The sequence below is a fragment of the Coregonus clupeaformis genome, chromosome 20 (assembly GCF_020615455.1).
Source record: "Coregonus clupeaformis isolate EN_2021a chromosome 20, ASM2061545v1, whole genome shotgun sequence".
NCBI classification, from domain to species: domain Eukaryota; kingdom Metazoa; phylum Chordata; class Actinopteri; order Salmoniformes; family Salmonidae; genus Coregonus; species Coregonus clupeaformis.
This window is the reverse complement of record NC_059211.1, coordinates 14,995,680-15,016,936: the sequence shown is the minus strand read 5'-3', so window position 1 is coordinate 15,016,936 and position 21,257 is coordinate 14,995,680. Positions and strand designations below refer to the sequence as shown.

The 21,257-nt window shown below is 45.8% G+C and overlaps 1 protein-coding gene across 7 annotated transcripts in view; it reads left to right on the top strand.

The window, feature by feature from the left end:
* Nucleotides 1–21,201, top strand: part of LOC121533722 (inaD-like protein) — a 169,409-nt gene extending 148,208 nt beyond the window's left edge. For 3 of the 7 annotated variants that reach the window (XM_045205328.1, XM_045205327.1, XM_045205326.1), the window contains 17 exons: nt 1,150–1,222; nt 1,639–1,761; nt 1,996–2,094; nt 2,366–2,443; nt 2,753–2,882; nt 3,183–3,292; nt 6,571–6,654; nt 7,347–7,540; nt 8,002–8,149; nt 9,244–9,330; nt 9,672–9,804; nt 9,967–10,004; nt 10,111–10,233; nt 10,335–10,439; nt 15,137–15,240; nt 15,482–15,605; nt 17,817–21,201. In XM_045205328.1, the coding sequence (XP_045061263.1) occupies nt 1,150–1,222; nt 1,639–1,761; nt 1,996–2,094; nt 2,366–2,443; nt 2,753–2,882; nt 3,183–3,292; nt 6,571–6,654; nt 7,347–7,540; nt 8,002–8,149; nt 9,244–9,330; nt 9,672–9,804; nt 9,967–10,004; nt 10,111–10,233; nt 10,335–10,439; nt 15,137–15,240; nt 15,482–15,605; nt 17,817–17,963 (1,900 nt within the window). In that variant the 3' untranslated portion in view covers nt 17,964–21,201. Of the gene's footprint in view, nt 1–1,149; nt 1,223–1,638; nt 1,762–1,995; nt 2,095–2,365; nt 2,444–2,752; nt 2,883–3,182; nt 3,293–6,570; nt 6,655–7,346; nt 7,541–8,001; nt 8,150–9,243; nt 9,331–9,671; nt 9,805–9,966; nt 10,005–10,110; nt 10,234–10,334; nt 10,440–15,136; nt 15,241–15,481; nt 15,606–17,816 lie in introns of those variants that run through there. The other 4 variants (XM_041839901.2, XM_045205329.1, XM_045205330.1 and 1 more) reach the window with 4 other exon arrangements.
* The last annotated feature ends 56 nt before the right edge of the window (nt 21,202–21,257 follow it).

The window sequence follows — 21,257 nt, the reverse complement described above, 5'->3', positions numbered from 1 at the left end:
GGAGACTATTCTCTTCAGAGAAAGAGTGAGCATAAAGTCTACTCTAACCATGCAATGTTGAGCATGCCTATTGTAAGGAGGTTGTATTGGGCTCAGGTGGTGCTATCGCAGCCGTTGAGTCCAAATCACCTGATGTGAGAGATGATGAATGTCTAGCCTGGTTGGCTCTCTCAATCCCAAACTGAGCATTACTCTGTCTGTCTTTCTCCGTCGTAGCTTTCATTTGTCCCCTGCCGATGTTACCAGAATCACAGGAGCTAACACCCTCAACCCCCGAGGCACTTCTGTAAATCTGAAATGATTGGATAGGTATAAGCATATAGGCCTACATGTATAAATGCTAATTCAGTGTCCACAGTCGCAGAGCCGGCGGTCCATTGTGACATACTGTATCTACGCGGCTCTGAGACCACCGTCCGTGGGGGACCCACAGCCCAACCATGCACCTCCCCAAAATTCCCAACCAATGTGGCTCCACTTAAGTGGCTTCTATTAATTTGAATGTGGTGACGTTTGGAGAAATTGCTTGAGCCACGCTGAGATTCTGAGAAAGTATAAAACCCAACAGTCCCAATATTCTAGAATGCGGCTGTGCGGACGCTTACACGTTTTGGACTCCACTGATAAGCACTTAAAGTCATCATTCCACAAGTGGATAGGTGCAAGTTGTCCATTTTGAACTGGGCCAGCTGTGTTTACCTGAGTCGTATTCACTAGACACACAACAGAAGAAAACTGACTGAAACAGGGAAGGCCTACCTGTCCAATAAGAAACTCTTCCGTTTTTTGCTACAGTATGAATAATGAATAGGACCCTGGCTTCCTTTCCCATTGATGCTTCCTTCATATGTTTCCCTAAGGTCAGGGAGATATTGATCTAGACGGATTGAAATAATGTCCTTGATCAGCTTTATACCTGATGTCTCGCTCTGCTGTCCCGACCAAGCACCACACACACTTCACACAGTCCGTGTTAATACCACACTCTGGTACACAGGAGGAGATGCTCCCATTAACCTTGGCATCCCTTCCAATGCAGCTGTCTTCACCTCACACTCTCCACACCATTGATTACTGCTAATGCAATTCTATTGATAGCACCTTCTCTATCTCTCCCCCCTCTCTCTCTCTATCTCTCCCGCCCTATAGGAACGAAGATGCTATCAACCAGATGGCTGTTCCCCCCTTCCCAACCCCTCCTTCTGTCCTCTCCTCCACTGAGGTGAGTCAAATTCTCACACACACATACACACACTCTTATGGCCGTGTGGTCATCCAGAAGCTGAGAGAGCATGGCACTAGCCATGACGTTATGCGATAGCATCTGCTTAGGCCTAAACACACACACCTCCAAAAGCAACAGAACAACAACTGACATCTAGCTGAAATTGTAGGCCCTTGGTCAAAAATTGAGCCTTCTAATCCAAAACATGCAAGTTTTTATTTGTGCATATCCAATCAGTGCACTTATCTGAAAATATGGACTGTTATTCAATTGGAAGAAATGGCAGTGCAGTTGACAACTTTCTACTTTGAATGTGTTTTCTCCATGTATCAACACCATCATCATCATCACCACCATCATGATCATCACCATCATCACCACCATAATCATCATTATGATTATCATTGTCCCAGGCTCATCCCCCCACACCAGCAGCAGCAGCTGTATCGGCCTTGGCCCCTACTGAGAAGCCCCAACCTCCAGAGAGCCTGGTCCTCAGCAGGGGCCCCCTGGAGGCCTCCATCTCTATCAGCAAGGTAAGAGGCTCCACTCCCCACACTCTGTTACCTGTCCGGGGTCGTGTTAATTAGGCACCAAACGTAAGAAAGCAGACGGGAACAGGAAGGGATTACCTGGACCTGTTTTCCGTTGCAAAAAAGTTTTCTATCTGTCTTTTTTGTACATTTTCTGCCAGTGTCTTGGTCATTCTGTGGCTCTGACCTCTCTCGATTTCTCTCTCATTCGCTCGCACACACCACTCACACACACAGGAGCAGTCCAGTGTTGGCTCCAGTGGGAGCACAGCTATGGAGCTCGTCTCCAGAGAAGCAACGCTCAAGAGCCTCCGAGAGGGAGAAACCGCATCCAAGGTCAGCTGACAGGAAGCCCCTTTGTCACTTCCTCTTTGCACTCTACACGTCCCGCCCAGCCCTGAGAGCCTCAGTGTGCAGACCTTTGCAGCACCCCTAACTAATGCACTTTCCTCTTTGAAGTTTGCCACAGGCCCAGTTCACTTTCCTTTTTGAAGGCCTAACTTATATGTATAGAGACATAGGGCACTAGTCAATTCAATCCTGTGAGCTACTGTGCGCACACGTGTGTGTGTGTGTTCATGCATGTACTTCTGTGTGCTCTCTGCAGAAGGTCAAGGCCTCTGAGAAGGGGGCGGAGTCTTTGGAGAGTGTGCCTGTGCCGGTTGCCAAGGCCCTCCTGGAGCAGGTGAGCATGACAGTGGATTTGGGTTACCTATTACACGAGGCAATGTAGGGCATTCCTCAGCACTCCATGTAGGGCACTGGACTCTGCTCTATGTGGAGGGGAGAGTGAAGCAGAACGAGCTCATAGTATCAGACAACGTGTGTTTAAAATTGAACAGTAAAATACATTATTCAGTTATTCACAACTATTTTCTGGGCAAAGATCTGGTAAAATATTGACTACGATTTCTGTTGTGTTTATGCCGTTGGCGTGTGTGCGTGTGTGCACATGTCTGTGTGCACGTGTGTGTGTGTGTGTGTGTGTGCGTAGACTGCCAGCCTGTCCAAGATCTCACAGAGCTCCAGTAAGCCAGTGGTGAGCACTGTGGACGGAGGGCTGGTGTCCCCCCCTGCCTCCTCCCTGCCCTCCTCCTGCACCGGTCCAGACTACTGCAGCAAAGGTATAGACCCCTCCTAACCACCTCCTCCCCGGAGCCACACTCGCAACTAGCAGTCCATTCACAGTACAGCGCTAGGGAACAACTAAGCCTTTTACTCAACATCAACTGTCTGTATTCATTTCTCTATTAAATTCACTGTGCAACACGGTGTAAATCAACATCTGTTTATATGCATTATACATTGTATTGCGTAATATTAATTATAAATATGACTCCAACAAACAAAAATATCAACTCTGGTGCCTTGACGTTTTATTACAGAATCTCTCTCTCCATCCTTCCCCCTCCCTCTCTCTCCAGTAGACCCAGCCACGTGTCCTATCGTTCCAGGCCAGGAGATAGTCATAGAGATTGCCAAGGGTCGCTCTGGCCTGGGCCTCAGCATCGTAGGGGGCAAAGATACACAGCTGGTAAGATGACTAACTCTACTTGTGTGTGTGACTGGTTATGTGAACTGGATCCTATGTCAACAGTCAATAACGGACACCAAGAAGGATGTTAACTTGACATTGGATTTGATATAGGCTAATGAAACGGCATGACACGAGCCAGGTCTGCCTTATGTATACCCTTTAAAATAAAGTGGAACCGTTTATTGATTTGCTGGTACCCAGTCTGTTGTAGTCGACCTCTGTTAGGTTTATTTGAAGTTACAGTCTCTGTCTCAGCGAAAGGTGAGAGCCACAGCCACACTGCAGAGAGTGGTCTAGCGTGCTCTCTCGCTCTTTCTTTCTTTCTCTCTCTCGCTGTCTCTCCCTATCACACTGCTACTCTCCTCAGTCTTCTGAGAGCACACAGCAGAAGCCTCAGGCCACCTGCTATTTAATTGAATGCTCTGTAGCCGTGTTGCCCAAGGACAGCATTGAGAGATGCATTCACTTTGTTTCCACTGATCTTTCCAGAGGCTTTCAGTCCAGTTAGTCATATAGCCTAGCTTTGATTCGCTCTGTTTGTCTCTCGCTCTTGCTCTTGCTCGCTCTCTCTCGCTCTCTCTCTCGCTCTCTCTCTCTCTCTCTCTCTCTCTCTCTCTCTCTCTCTCTCTCTCTCTCTCTCTCTCTCTCTCTCTCTCTCTCTCTCTCTCTCTCTCTCTCTCTCTCTCTCTCTCTCTCTCTCTCTCTCATTCAATATGATTTAATGGCATGAATGACAAGGTCAATGTTGCCAAAGCGAAGTCATACTCATAACAATTATGAATGGATACTTGTGATCGGGATATCAAAGGTGCATGTAAACAGCTTATCCCGAATAAGACCTTGAGTGGGATATGAGCTACTATCCGAAATACTGTGCGCATGTAAACGTGGTCACTAATGATGTATTTGGTATTTTCTTTATATATATTTTTTTTTACATGGTTTAAGTATTCAGCTAAATGCATGCACAGTAGTGCTGAGCGATTCTTTTATCATATGAAGTTTTTATTTTTTCACACCTTTTTATCCCCAATTTTGTGATATCCAATTGGTAGTTACAGTCTTGTCCCATCACTGCAACTCCCGTATGGACTCGGGAGAGGTGAAGGTCGAGAGCCGTGCATCCTCCAAAACACGACCCTGCCAAGCCGCACTGCTTCTTGACACACTGCTCACTTAACCCGGAAGCCAGCCGCACCAATGTGTCGGAGGAAACGCTGTACAACTGGCGACCGAAGTCAGCGTGCATGCGCCCAGCCTGCCACAAGGAGTCGCTAGAGCACGATGGGTTAAGGACATCCCGGCCTGCTAAACCCTCCCCTAACCCGGACGACGCTGGGCCAATTGTGCGCCGCCTCATGGGTCTCCCGGTCGCGGCTGGCTGCGACACAGCCTGGGATCGAACCCACTTATTAACCATCATTTGTTCACATTACTTTACTTTAATAAAATATTTCAGCTAATGTGTAATATTTCAGTTGTTGTTGTTGTTGTGTATACATTTGTTTTATTTTACTTTATTATTTTAGTCCAAGTCCACCTATATAGTAGCTGGCTATAGAGCTGCTGCCTATGTTGTCTGACCAAATCACTATTTCAGTAGTCTTTCAAAGTAAATAAGGCATACTTTTATGACTGCTGAATACCAACTATCAATCACTTAGATCATGTATTGTCGGGTAGAAATGCCTCGCGAAACAACAACCGCTCTCTATCCCTCTCGATAGTGCGTTCTTAGGTCGTAAACGATTGTCGGATGTCTTGGCTCGTTCAGTGTGACAGAATTTTAAGTACCTCTGTGCGGTCGTAGGCTCCGACAAAGTTCTGACAGTGTTAGAAATCTTAAGCTTTTATCGCAGGGTTTCCCAAACTCGGTCCTCGGGACCCCAAGGGGTGCACGTTTTGGTTTTTGCCCTAGCATTACACAGATGATTCAAATAATCAACTAATCATCAAGCTTTGATTATTTGAATCAACTGTGTAGTGTTAGGGCAAAAAACAAAATGTGCACCCCCTTGGGGTCCCTAGGACCGAGTTTGGGAAACGCTGCTTTATCGTGTAGTGTGGCTGGTGTTATGAGCCGATCCCAGTGACTGACCAATAGGAACCTGGCCGGCACGGAGTATGCATACAAAATAATACGATTAACCTATTGTGAATAGTATGATTCATATAATAGTTTGATTTTAACGTTTACATGCTTTGCAAGAAGAATGATTTCCCTAATAATCTTGTTTACATGACACATCTGAAATCAGGCTACCTGATGGGATTTTGATAAATGCCGAAAATCTATATAAACTCTTTCTTTCTCTCCTGTCTTTATTTCTCTCCTCTATCTCTCTCGCCCTTCGTCACACCTTGTCTAAGAAGTCTGTTAGATTTGCAACAGAGAGCATGTTATTTTTGGGAAGCCTGAGTTTTCCCGAACTCACTTCACTCACGCATAAGCATAGAGGGAGGCTTGCGCTGCTGGTGCTAGCACATGCGCAGATAAAATACACTGCAGTTGGCGTAGCCTACGTCGGCTGACGTGGCCTTGCAAGCAGAATGTGATGACAAAACTAAAGAAATCGTACGATTTGGCCAGGTTGATATCAAGATAAAAATTTGGTAACATCCCACAGTGTGATGTAATAATCATAAAGGCTGAATCCGGCGTACGGTGTGGGAAGACCTTAAGGAGAAGTCTCCTTCCAATGTTCAATAGCATTCCATCTTTCTCTGACCTTCGACCTCACTCCGCCAATAGTTGATGCATTCTTATTATTCTCCTCCAGATGTCTAAATATTGTGTTAATTTCAATATTGTGTTTTTGGGCCAGTTTTGTTAAGGGTTCACTGTGGGCAGAGACTGTTGTCCATAAATGCTCTCTGCTTGTATGAACCTTTGTTGGATTGGGTGTACCCAGAATTTGCATGCCCTTTTTTCAGTGGGCAGTAGAAGAGGAAGTCTTCCTAATGTTTTTGCAAAATTCAAGCTGCAGTTTTTGTGTGGGTGTTTTGTGGGTGGTGCTCGCTCGCTCGCTCTCTCTCTCAATAATCGGTATTGAGGGTTCATATCAATTGCTGTCGTTTGAAAGTGCTGTAAATGAGAACGGTTTAGGCAGGTGTGAGTGGTTAGGTCTATCAGTTGCTAAAAGCAGTCCAAATGTCCTATTCACGATCTCCATCATATCCCCTCTTTTCTCTCCGTCTCTACCCCACCCCCCTATTCTACCTCTCGCTTCTTCTCCTCTCTCTTGCTCTCTCTATCCATCTCTGTCTCTCTCTAGGATGCTATAGTGATCCATGAGGTGTATGAGGAGGGGGCGGCGGCACGCGACGGACGACTCTGGGCTGGAGATCAGATCCTGGAGGTTAGTCTCTCTCTTTCTTTCTTTCTTTCTCTCTCGCTCTCTCAATCTCCTTTTTCTCTCCCTCTCTCCATCAGTCTCGCTCTTTCTTTTCTCTTTGTCTCTTGCTCGCTCGCATTCTCTCCCGCTCTCTTTCTTGCTCTCTCTCTCGCCTCTTTCTTTCTCTCCTCTATTTCTCTCTCCCTTCGTCACACCTTTTCTAACAAGTCTGTTAACTGTGCAACAGAGAGGAACATAGAATACATACAGACATCACTGCACCTTTTACATCAATGCACATGGTCGTGTCATGTTCCCCGGTGCACTAAACTAAGACAATGTCTCCCTCTACTGGAATTAGACAGGCCGTGGTGAAAACATTTGCACACAAAAAAGGAGGACTTCAGGAGAGTCTCAAGTTGGATTTCATTTGATTTAATAAAATTGACCATGAATATTGCAGCCCATTTGTGTAGGCTATTAGCCAGACAAAACCTGCTGAGTTAAACAATAAATAGTGGCTGAATTTATTATTCCTCATTGTTAGGCTATTTGATGTGGAATTTTTATTTTAAACAGTTTATAAATAGCAGCTAAATACTGTATATAGGTGGGAGAACTCCAACCTTGCGGGGTCCAGAGAAACTGAGTTCCACCGGTGTACGTGTGTGTGTGTGTGTGTGTGTGTGTGTGTGTGTGTGTGTACACCCATCCAGGTGAATGGTGTGGACCTGCGCAGCGCTGCCCACGAGGACGCCATCGCAGCCCTACGGCAGACCCCGGCCAAGGTGTGTCTGACGGTGCTACGGGATGAGGCGCAGTACCGCGATGAGGAGAACCTGGACGTGTTCAGTGTGGAACTGCAGAAGAAGGCCGGCCGCGGCCTGGGCCTCAGTATCGTTGGCAAGAGGTACAGTTGCTACTCTGACACACACATAGGCTGCATCCCCATTCTCCTGATTCTCACAGTGTGCACTACTGCATTTGCACACTCCCCGTCGTAGATTTAACAATGGTGGAAACTCCCTCTAGCCCATGCTTACACCAATCCAATGCTTTTAAATCCATGACCGGAAGTATGCAAGTGCACACTTTGGGAGGAGGGTGGAGAATTGGTTTGCAACTTTCACCACTATCAGGGAGTTTAATGTTAACTAGCAAGAGGTGTAAGGAGGAACTGTGCTGTAGCCATTCGCACAATGTTCTTGCACACGTGGGATTTGTTATTTTGTTATCTACGTGATCTCCATGAAGGGTTAACCAGCATTTGCTCAGGCTTACAATGTCAGATGTGAAAATGTTTGTTGTAATTCTTTGCAATACATTGGCTCGGCACCTGTTCAAATGGCTGTTGGTCTGTGTGCACTGTAGGAATGGCACGGGGGTGTTCATCTCGGACGTGGTGAAAGGGGGCGCTGCCGAGCTGGACGGCCGACTGATGCAGGGGGACCAGATCCTCTCTGTCGATGGAGATGACATGAGGCAGGCTTCGCAGGAGACGGTGGCCGCCATTCTCAAGGTAAGGGGATGGGACAGACGTATAGGCTCAACGTCACACCAGCAAACAACTACATAGACTTGTAGACATAGACTTGATATACCAAATGCACACATACACACACACAGAACTGCCGTTATAGACCAAACAAATACTGTGCAATTACAGATCAAATAAACCACAGCTGCAGTCACAGACAAAACAAATAACTACAGTGTAGTCACAGACAAAACAAATAATCACAGTTGTCACGGACAAAACAAATAATCACACTCGTCACAGACAAAACAAATAATCACAGTCGTCATGGACAAAACAAAGAATCACAGTCGTCACAGACAAAACAAAGAACAATAGTCACAGACAAAACTAATAACAATGGTAGTCATAGACAACACAAATAACTACAGTAGTCAAACTAAAACCCATAACAACAGCTAATACTTGCCTTAAAATAACACAATCAAACAAACATCCCTCTCACCGTCACAGACCAAGACAATACCCAGCCTGTCCGTAACCACCAAACTCTTCTTCCTTCTACCAGAAGGGGTCACCATTAGTACTGTTATTGTCAAAGGCTGCAGAGCTCTTAAGAAGTGGTGTGCTTTTAGCTGCAGCGGAGGGGCGTTCCAGGGTGGTTGTTCTGGCTACAGTTGTGGAGTCCTTTTAAAGTGGGTGCTTTGTGGACAGATGCTACAGTGGTGTAACCTTTGCCAGTACCCTTACTGAAGTATGTAGTAGTATTCAACTTCTTGCTTCCGTCTATGACCTGGAGTGGGTATCCTGGCTGCAGTTGGGCATTAAATGGGTTGTATTGTTGTCTTAGTATTGCACTGTCTGTGTACCAAATGGCACCCTATTCCCTATATATAGTGCACTATGTAGGGAATAGGGTACCATTTGGGACGCGACCTATGAAGTGGAGACCCTGTAAGATTGAAGTGCGTGTCCTGTCCTCTGTAGTGAACTTGGAAGTGGAGATTCCACCAGGTTGTATCAGCCAGTCATCAGCCAGTTGTTCACTAGGATGTGGAGACTCTGTAAGGCTAGTCCCTAGCTGCTCTGCTCTGGTAGTGACATGCTGTGCTGTTGCGCTACCTGTGCCTCTGCAGTGTGCCAGGGGGATGGTGCTCCTAGAGCTGGGCCGACTGAAGGCTGCCTCCTGGATCTCTTCCAGACACACCTCCCAGGGAAGCCAGGTGTGTGTGCGTGCGTGAACTCGCCGGAGGAGTGTGTGTGCGGCCATTCTCACCCCCGCTGCCTGGGAGCTTGCATGCAGAAGCTCAGTCACACTGACTCACCCTGGCTGCTGTGTCATTAATACCCCTGACTCACCTCCTCCTCCTCGCTCCATTCATGTCATGCATGGGAGCCAAAATGGCCGCCTGCTGGACGTTTACCAGACTCATTCTGGTGTCAACTGTGTGTCACTGACTCACTCACCCAGCCAAACTCACCGCCACCGGGCAGCATGCCTCAGTGTGTGTTTTCTCCTGACTGGATCATAGCTCTGTTTCCCCTCCCTCTCTCCCTCCAACAGATGAGCCACGTGATTGCCAACAGCACAATCGTCATGCCCCAGCCCCTGCTAAACTCCACCCCCTCCACCTCTCAGCTTCTCAACAATGCCAGGAAGCCCATGACGGAGAGCATGACCTCATCAAAGAGTGCAGGTAGGACCACTTTGCTCTCCTGGATTGGAACCTAGCCTCTCCGTCTGACCATTCGTACTGCACTTTTGGTATTTGAAGTGCTGAGCTCTGAGAACCAGGGTTGGATATCAGTCAGTTCCCTGTGTAATGCCCCTATGTCTCTCTCCCTCTCTCCATGTATAGGAGCAGAGATGGGTATGCGCACTGTGGAGATCACACGGGTAAATTCTCCTCTTCTGTTCAGTTCATAACAATGATTGCTGTGATCATCAGAAGATGAGGAGTCACCAACCAAACAAATCACCCTTCTCCTTCCCTCTCTCTCAGGGTCCTACTGATGCGTTGGGGATCAGTATAGCTGGGGGGAAGGGCAGTCCTCTTGGGGATATCCCCATCTTCGTGGCTATGATCCAGGCCAACGGGGTGGCAGCCAAGACACACAGGCTCAAGGTTTTGTGTGTGTGTGTGTGTGTGTGTGTGTCTGTGTGCGTGCGTGCCCCACCATCCCCTTACTGTCTATAATCTCTCACCATGGTGTTTGTGTCCTCCAGGTGGGAGATAGAATAGTGAGTATCAACGCTCAGTCTCTGGATGGCATGTCCCATGGGGATGTGGTCACCATGCTGAAGAATGCCTACGGCAGCATCATTCTCCAGGTGGAAACACACACTGCAAGCATGCTCATGCGCACTCATGCATGGAACTCATGCACACACACCAGACACACACACACATATACACTCACCGGCCAGTTTGTTAGGTACACCACCCAGTTCATGAAAATGGATCGCTCTTACAGACAGTGGGTCACGTGGCCGTGGCTTGTTATTTATATATATATATAAAGCAGGACAGGTATCGAGGCATTCAGTTACTGTTTGATTGAACTTTAGAAGGGGCAAAACGAGTGACCTAAGCGTGGTATGATCGTCGGTGCCAGGCACACCGGTTCCAGTATCTCAGAAATGGCCAGCCTCCTGTGCTTTTCACACATGACCGTGTCTAGGGTTTACCGCGAATGGTGCGACAAACAAAAAACATCCAGTCAGCGGCAGTCCTGTGGGTGAAAACAGCTCGTTGATTAGAGGTTGAAGGAGAATGGCAGGAATCATGCAAGCTAATAGGAGGGCCACAAACAGACAAATAACGGCGCAGTACAACAGTGGTGTGCAGAACGGCATCTCGGAACGCACAACTCGTCAGTCCTTGTCACGGATGGCTATTGCAGCAGAAGACCACACCGGGTTCCACTCCTATCAGCTAAAAACGCGATCACCAACACTGGAGGGCTAAGGAAGTCTTGAGGTTTTGCTCACCTGAGGTAGAGTATCTCATGATAAGCTATAGACCACACTATTTACCAGGAGAGTTTTCATCTATATTTTTTGTAGCTGTCTACCTACCCCCACAAACCGATGCTGGCACTAAGATTGCACTCAATGAGCTGTACAAGGCCATAAGCAGACAGGAAAACGCTCATCCAGAGGCAGCGCTCCTAGTGGCCGGGGGACTATAATGCAGGGAAACTTAAATCCGTTCTGCCTAATTTCTATCAGCATGTTAAATGTGCAACCAGAGGGGAAAAAAACTCTAGACCACCTTTACTCCACACACAGAGACGCATACAAAGCTCTCCCTCGCCCTCCATTTGGCAAATCTAACTCTATCCTCCTGATTCCTGCTTATAAGCAAAAACTAAAGCAGGAAGCACCAGTGACTCGGTTAATAAAAAAGTGGTCAGATGACGCAGATGCTAAGCTACAGGACTGTTTTGCTAGCACAGACTGGAATATGTTCCGGGATTCTTCAGATAGCATTGAGGAGTACACCACATCAGTCACCGGCTTCATCAATAAGTGCATTGATGACGTCGTCCCCACAGTGACTGTACGTACATACCCCAACCAGAAGCCATGGATTACAGGCAACATCCGCACTGAGCTAAATGGTAGAGCTGCTGCTTTCAAGGAGCGGGACTCTAACTCGGACGCTTATAAGAAATCCCGCTATGCCCTCCGACGAACCATCAAACAGGCAAAGAGTCAATACAGGACTAAGATTGAATCGTACTACACTGGCTCTGACGCTCGTCGGATGTGGCAGGGCTTGAAAACTATTACAGACTACAAAGGGAAGCACAGCCGCTAACTGCCCAGTGACACAAGCCTACCAGACGAGCTAAATCACTTCTATGCTCGCTTCGAGACAAGCAACACTGAAGCATGCATGAGAGCATCAGCTGTTCCGGATGACTATGTGATCACGCTCTCCGTAGCCGATGTGAGTAAGACTTTTAAGCAGGTCAACATTCACAATGCCGCAGGGCCAGACAGATTACCAGGAAGTGTACTCCGAGCATGCGCTGACCAACTGGCAAGTGTCTTCACTGACATTTTCAACATGTCCCTGACTTAGTCTGTAATACCAACATGTTTCAAGCAGACCACCATAGTCCCTGTGCCCAAGGACACTAAGATAACCTGCCTAAATGACTACCGACCCATAGCACTCACGTCTGTAGCCATGAAGTGCTTTGAAAGGCTGGTCATGGCTCACATCAACACCATTATCCCAGAAACCCTAGACCCACTCCAATTTACATACCGCCCCAACAGATCCACAGATGATGCAATCTCTATTGCACTCCACACTGCCCTTTCCCACCTGGACAAGAGGAACACCTACGTGAGAATGCTATTCATTGACTACAGCTCAGCATTCAACACCATAGTGCCCTCAAAGCTCATCACTAAGCTAAGGATCCTGGAACTAAACACCTCCTTCTGCAACTGGATCCTGGACTTCCTGGCGGGGCGCCCCCAGGTGGTAAGGGTAGGTAACAACACGTCTGCCACGCTGATCCTCAACACGGGGGCCCCTCAGGGGTGCGTGCTCAGTCCCCTCCTGTACTCCTTGTTCACCCATGACTGCATGGCCAGGCACGACTCCAACACCATCATTAAGTTTGCCGACGACATAATAGTGGTAGGACTGATCACCAACAACGATGAGACAGCCTATAGGGAGGAGGTCAGAGACCTGGCCGTGTGGTGCCAGGATAACAACCTCTCCCTCAACGTGATCAAGACAAAGGACATGATTGTGGACTACAGGAAAAAAAAGAGGACTGAGCACGCCCCCATTCTCATCAACGGGGCTGTAGTGGAACAGGTTGAGAGCTTCAAGTTCCTTGGTGTCCACATCACCAGCGAACTATCATGGTACAAACACACCAAGACAGTAGTGAAGAGGGCAAGACTGAAAAGATTTGGCATGTGTCCTCAGATCCTCAAAAGGTTCTACAGCTGCACCATCGAGAACATCCTGACTGGTTGCATCACCGCCTGGTATGGCAACTGCTCGGCCTCCGACCGCAAGGCACTACAGAGGTTAGTGCGTACGGCCCAGTACATCAGTACATCACTGGGGTTAAGTTTCCTGCCATCCAGGACCTCTATACCAGGCGGTGTCAGAGGAAGGCCCTAAAAATTGTCAAAGACTCAAGCCACCCTAGTCATAGACTGTTCTCTTTGCTACCGCACGGCAAGCGGTACCGGAGCGCCAAGTCTAGGTCGAAAAGGCTTCTCAAGAGCTTCTACCCCCAAGCCATAAGACTCCTGAACAGCTAATCATGGCTACCCGGACTATTTGCACTGACCTTATTTTTTCTTAATTAAAACTTTATTTTACATTTTACTTTTTAAAAAACTGCATTGTTGGATAAGGGCTTGTAAGTAAGCATTTCACTGTAATGTCTACACCTGTTGTATTCGGCGCATGTGGCAAATTAAATTTGATTTGATTTGGACAATTGAGGAGTGGAAAAACATTGCCTGGTTCGACGAATCCCGGTTCCTGTTCCGTCATGCTAATGGCAGAGTTAGGATTTGGCGTAAGCAGCATGAGTCAATGGTCCCATCCTGCCTGGTGTCAACGGTACAGGCTGGTGGCGGTGGTGTACTGGTGTGGGGAATGTTTTCCTGGCACACGTTAGGTCCCTTGATACTAATTGAGCAACGAACGTTTCCGACACGTTGTAGAGTCCATGCCCTGAAGAATTCAATAAAGGGGTCTGACCCCGGTACTAGATAAGCTGTACCTAATAAACTGGCCAGTGACTGTTTACACACACACACACACACACTAACACCCCAACCCACTCATCTTTTGTATGGCCAAATAAGGGACCCCAATGTGACCACATTGTTTTATAATTGCAGATTATTTTACATCCATCAAATACATATTCCCTAATAAGGAAAAAATATGCCATTTTATTTACAGATATGTAAAAAATACATTTTCCAAATATAAATCCTTAAACTTTATTTGACTATGATGTGTATGTATTTATCAATGGTGTATGCACATACTGTGTGCAGTAGAAAATACTGCCGTGTGTTTGTGCCCATACACTGTGTGGTTATCAGCTCTGTGCAGCTGGCTGGCAGTTTGGCGCACTGGGACAGATAATCCCAGGCCTTTATGCTAATGCAGCTTTATCAGTCCAGCTCCAGAAGCCTCAACACTGGGCTGTTACACTGGGCTAGCCCTGCTGCCTAGCGCTGATTACACCACACACACACCACCCAGGACACCTAGCAATTACTGTAGACAACTAACCCCCTCCCTCCTCACACCTCTTTCTCTCTCCGTGTCTGACTCGATCTCTCTCTGCACCTCTCTCTCTCTTTCTAGTTCGCTCTCTGTTTCTATCTCTTTCGCTGTCTCTCACTCTTTCTCACTCCTTCTCCCTCTCTCTCTCTCTCCATAAAGAAGGTGTCAGTAAGATAAGTGCAGGCGATGGCTGGGGAGCGTTCCACTAATGTTCCCTCGCACAGCCAACAAGTCGTCCGTTAATTAGCCTTTGTTTGTTGTTGTTTTCATATTTTAATTGCCTCCCACTTGATTAAATATGGAAATGAAATGATGCTGACGACGTCGCCACCCTCTGTTGTTGGCTGACTGACTATTTCATTAAAAGAGAAAACTAAAACCTAACGAACATATTTTCCTTGCCAAAGAAGGAGCAGGAGAGAGAGAGGGAAAGGAGAAAATGATCAATGATAGCCACATTATGCTTTGTGTGGCTCTCTATGACATTGAACCAGGACTTTGAACCAGGAACCATGTCTGTAGTACATTACCATTTTTAGTGATTCTTTTCGATTTGAAACACACATCGCTTGTACCCTGATAGACTCATCCTCGTCTATAACACACAAACACGTACACACCCACACACAAGCAGAGACAGATTATAACCTGTGAGTGCTAATGTAAAAACGTAACACGTGCATTGTTTTGTTTACTGTCATTTGTGCATACTAATTTGTTTGTGTGTGTTTTGCAGGTAATCGCCGACACCAACATCACTGCCATAGCCAGTCAGGTGGAGAGTATGTCCACTAGCACCAGCCTTCCCAACAGCCCAGACTCACAGCCAGGGGAGCCAGAGTGAGTAGGAATAAGTTGCTCCTAGACACTGATCTAAGGTCATTTTTGCATTCTCCCCTAATGGTTAAGGTTTGGATTAGGGGAGGGTAAGCTGACCCTAGATCTGTACAATAACACAATATTAATTACATTAAATTAAAAGAAGTGTAAAAATAATGGATCCCATTGTTTGAGCAAGTAGGACAATAAAAGGCCCGGTGCATCCTAGTCCTAACCCTCTGGTTCCTTCATGTCTCTGCAGGGCCCCCAAGCCCAAGAGTATTTCTCTGGAGAAGGGTTCTGACGGCCTGGGCTTCAGCATCGTAGGGGGCTTCGGAAGCCCCCATGGAGACCTGCCCATCTACATCAAGACTGTCTTCAGCAAGGTAACTAACTCCACTTTGCACCATCACGCATGCATGCAGGGTAATGTGGCTTAGTTTGCCATAGGGCATACTGTGTTTTTATTTCCCCTCTGAGACACCAGATGGCAGCAATGTTCCTTCACCACATACACACACATTTAGACACACACATATAATATAACTAACCTTGTGGGGACACACAATTCAGTCCCATTCAAAATCCTATTTTTCCTAACCCTAAACATAACCCTAACCCCAAACCTAACCTGAATGAACTCTAACCCTAAAAATAACCCTAGTTCTTAACACTAAACCTAATTCTAATTATAACCCTAACTAACACAAATTCTAACCTTAACCCTAAAACCCCTAGAAATAGCATTTGACCTTGTGGGGACTAACAAAATGTCCCCAGTTGGTCAAAACATTTTTTGTTTACTATTCTTGTGGAGACTTCTAGTCCCCACTAGTATACTAAAACACGTCCACATACAAACACATTCACAAACAGATCAGTGATTACTTCTAAAAAGGAAGGAAGTTAAAGTGGAACTGACAGCATTTTAGCAACATGAAATCTTATTAAAATCTGTTCATATATACCCCCAGGAAGAATATGACACCTTTTTTTTATATTTTTTGACAAGCAAGCATTTCAATATGGTCATTTTCACGTTTTCATAAATTCATAGAATGTTTGGGAATGACGTATAGTAAGGCATTTGTGAAAGTTCTATAGCAAAATAGAGTGGGAAAGCGGCTGTGCGTTTGGATAATTAATAGACACTGCAGTAAATAAAACCTAATAAAAACATCTGTCTCCTCCAGAACTGGAGTCTCCGCAGACCAGTGCACCATAGCCAATCACAGCTACAGTAGGCCTTTATGCAAATAACCATTTGCCACAAGGACCTGCCATCATGTGTTTACAGGCAGTAGTAACAGCCTGACTTTAGATTATTAGAACGCATTTGGCAAAAGCCACAAAATACACCTGAATGGATTTCTGCAAATATGTAAATACCACATTTGGGAACTTTACTGTCATATTGATCAAACAACCATGAAAAGGTAGGCTCGCTCCCTCAGTTATGCACATCAATAACTAATGCTAGTCAGAGTGTTCAGAGCGCACACTGCACTATTGACACTGGACACTCTGGCCGAGGAGTAGGGTTGATCCGTGCGTTCCTCACAACGGCAGTCAGGCACCCAACCTAACTAGCTACATTTGGTTAGCTTGCTAGATGCTTCCAGACACAAATGAGAGAACACCAAACTTTGACCATTATACTCGTCCTAGCAGGGCTTGTTAGGCTGTTTACATGTTATCTAGAGCGTTAGTGACTATGTAATTACTTTTTTGCCTACGTTTACTGACACCGGTCATATTCAGAAGGTGTTGCGCGTTCGTAAATTCAGCAGTTAATCTGCGCTCTGGCACACTCAGATGAGAGTGCTGTGAAATCGGAGTAGATAGCCAGAGTGAATTTACGAACGCAAGATATGCTAACTGGATAACAGTCGTTCAAGTTCATCATAGCTAGCTAGCTAGCAAAGCGATTCACATTTCTTGCTAGCTAACCAAATGACACCTGCATCCCTAGCTGTAGCCACCGAAAAATACAAATGTCACTCACCCACTCCAATGACATGACATCCTCCCAGCAGCTAACTAGCTAGCTAACGTTAGGCTCTGTGTTTTTAGCTTGCTAAATAAATAGGTACATAAATAGATACGCTAGCTTATTAGCCACGTTATGACTGACTTGTAATCATTGCCATTGCTAGTTTGATTGTATTGACATTCCCAGCCTTAGTTACATTCGTCCATTTTTGTCCAAAATATTGAGTCATTGAAACTGAAACGGTGGAGGCAGCAAACAATGTACCAGGCCAGCTGTGATTTACAACCTACCAAGAAATGTATTGGTGAATTATATTAATCATGCAGTGAACTGCATCCATCTATTCTGGCAACAATACATTATGGAATGTTGTGTCAAATATAACCTATTTTTAAAACCTCTTAAAAAGTTGGTTTGGTAGCATAAACTGGGAATTTGATATTTTTTACTAATATTATGATTGTCTGTTTGTAGTTAAAACGCTGTCAGTTCCAAGGATCATAAGGTTGTTTAAAAAACATATATATACTGTAACGGGGCGGTTGTCTTATTTCCACCACCTTTCCCCCTCTTACTATGTGTGCTCCCCTTGTTCTTCCTGCAGGGGGCAGCGGCGGTAGACGGGCGTCTGAAGAGGGGCGACCAGATCCTGTCGGTGAATGGAGAGAGTCTGGAGGGGGCCACCCACGAACTGGCCGTAGCCATACTGAAGAGACAGAGGGGGGCCGTTACTCTGAAAGTACTCTCCTAGTTCACCCACACACCTATACCCCCGATGGCAAGCGACCATTATGGGGGTTGAACTAGTTTCAACTTTCCAGCGTGCAAAAAATATAAGACTCTGTTCCGAGGAGTTGGCCAACATCTGATGCCCGTCTTCACCCTTTTAAACAGCCCATTAACGAGAAGGTGGCATTGGTTCTGGAACGATTCAATCTATAGGTGGCACTGCCAGGGAGAGCCCTGCCCTGTAGAGATGTAGAGAGAAAACGTGTGCCGCGTTCAGCTGTGCCCTCAAGTGAACCATGAGAAATAAGAGGACTATTTGGGAGGCTGCAGGAAGTAGTGACACCTCATTTCCTGTGTGCCATCTTAGGAGCTTGCTTCACGATGAGGGCGGTCCAATGGCTGCACTGACTGGATACACAACATGACTTAAAATGGCAGATGCTTGAATGTTATGTAGCAAGGAAACAAAGGGAAGCTTTACAGTCTATGTGAATATCTGCTCTCTGTGTCATTTCAGCTTTTTTTGTGTGATCGCACTCGTGCTTCCTTCCTAGAACACTGATAGAACAATACAAGATATTCAGTTGGTTTAGGTCTCTTCACCGTTAGCCTGGCATTAGCTTAGCATCTCCCTGATGGGGAGACACTGGTTAGCCGTTAGCGATGTTAGCTGCAGGTTCTGCTAATGTTCAAACTGTGAGGGTGAATGGACTCGGCAGGGAATGGGGCTATGACACAGTGAGTCACTGTCAGGTTGACACACATCTTCTAATTTCTCTCATACACTTGTCCATTTGTCTCATGTCATACTTGCCCACACACAATTTAAATTCGTAGTATCATACTCTTACACAAAGGTAGTAAGCTCAACAGTCTAGTCCCCTCAAACACAACTCTGGACCTCGAAGACAGTTCCACTGCATTTTTTCATTATTGCCCTCTAATCAGGGAACTGATTTAGACCCGGGACACAAGGTGGGTGCCATTTAATTATCAGGTAGAACAGAAAACCAGCAGGCTCCAGAACTCGTAGGGTAAGAGTTGAAAACCACTGGTCTAGTCTATATATGTGGTCAAAGAAATGAATCAACGCATTTATGCTGAAATAACTGGTAACCTGCCATGTACTTCTATACCACTTAATAGCATGCTCGTAAGCATGACACAACACCCTCTGTAGCCAACCAAAAGCAGTTATAAAGGCCAACAACTACTTGCTGGTATTTCACTATACAGTATGTTGTGTAGTCCTGCTAAGAGTTGTTGTAAGCTATTGTGCGTGTCACGAAGGAGTTATGTCTTGCATATGCAGATGTTAGACAGGTTATTAGTACACAGTTTTGCCAAATAATCAGAACCCGCTTTGAATCTGAGACCTTTGCAAAGCAATGAAAAATATATACAGTGTGTGTTTGTTAGCACTGTTGCGGCAGACACGTTGCTATTAGCGGTACAATATAATGTAGGCGAATCTCAGGACTTAAATCGGGCATCGTGTCTGTTACTGGGGCTTGCTTTCCCCTAGTGTGGGTTTGTATGGAGGGTAGCTACATCTTTACCTCTGTTGCTGGCCCTGGAATATCCCTGTAAGCCTATTAAGGTTCTATGAAATGGTGTCAAAATACATCCATGTCTTAACTAGTCTGGTCCAAGATATTTGTGCTACTCCCATGGTCATTATCAAGCCAAACAAGACCGCACAAACATGACTGGAACCAGGCTTTATCTTAACTGGTAGAAGGGAGAAAGATTATGCTAATGCTAATTTGAGTTGGATGATCCACCTCCTATCCAATCCCAATCATTTTAGTTTGTGGACTGGCCACGTGCATTTCAGTTAAGTGCTATTACTTTTTGTTTTACCTGCCTTTGTCATTGTTTTTATTAGTGTCATGCGGATGGTACTACATGCATGTTACTGTAAGCTTATTCTTTTGTTTAGACGTATCATGGCAACAAAAAAATATATCAATGTTTTTGGTCATTTGGGGCACTATCAGAATCAATTGACTGAAACAGGAAGGGACAACCTGAACTTAAGAAATGCTTGTTTTTGTTTTGCGTAGCAAGACAATTTGCTACGGTGTGCACTAATGAATACAACCATGTGTGTCTGTAGCTCCACACTGTCCTGTCCAGCTGCGAGAAGCTCACCACGTCCCAACAATTACAGGATATCCTGTCTCCCTCGGCTGGAGCCCGTCGTTTGTTTCCCGTGTTGCTGCAACCCCTCCACGCTCACAGGAAGTGACACCACGTTACTCCAAGACACTTTGAGGCCCCCCCTCGGTTGTATTCATTAGGCCCCAAACGAGAGAAAGCAGACTGAAACAAGGAGGCAATACCTGAACTTGCCCAATAAAAAACACTTGTTTTCTGTTGCAAACCATTTAGCTACAATGAATACGACCCCGGCTGACACTAAGGAAAACCCTACATATTAACTCTCGAACCGTGCCTGTCTCAGTAAAAGTGCAATCTGGTGTGCGTCCTAAATACTTGTAAGGGGTCCTAGGATTTAGGGGAAGTGGGCTTCTTAAGGGGACTGACTACTGCTCTGCCATGAGTCGCTGATGTGCTAGAGTAGACAGTGTGTTCATCATACGTCGGTCTTATTTCTGTGAGAGCCTATTGCTGTAAGTCTTAATGCCAGATCCCTTTAAAGAGATTACGTTTAAACTCACACACATTCAGCCACTCACTGCTGCCTATTTCACGTTCTTCTTTCCCTCTCTCTCATGCTGTTTTCCTCATGCTGTGATCTCTCCATCTACTCTAGACTTTTAGATTTTGTCAGAATTTTTCCTATGCGTGTCAATTGGCAATAGGCTGTGTGTGTGTACACGTGCGTGTGTTCATCAGAAGTTGTACTGATGATGATGATCCTGTAACTCCCAATAATTCCGTCTTATGTCATCGATGAACTGAACGCTCGTCCGTAGCGCCACAGAAAACGTATTTCTTCACATCATTGATCGATGGAACGCATTTTCAAATCCAAAGAAACAATCCACCCTTCATATATCGATGTGTGACAAGCTCTGCTGTAATAACGTGGTTACACAGTATATATCTATAGAAAAATATATTCTCTATGATCACAAATGCAAGTCTTATCTTTAAATGTGTGTAGCCTACTGACTGTGGTCATACACTGATGCTCTTTGTGAATTCTGATTAATTGTCTGATGATGATCCATGTTTTATTAAATACAAGGGGAGCACAATCATTTCCACCATGTCCTCCCTCTGATCTTCAAGTGTGGCTGTTTAGTCCTTAAAATCAATGTATTTTATGAAGTTGTTCTACCATGTG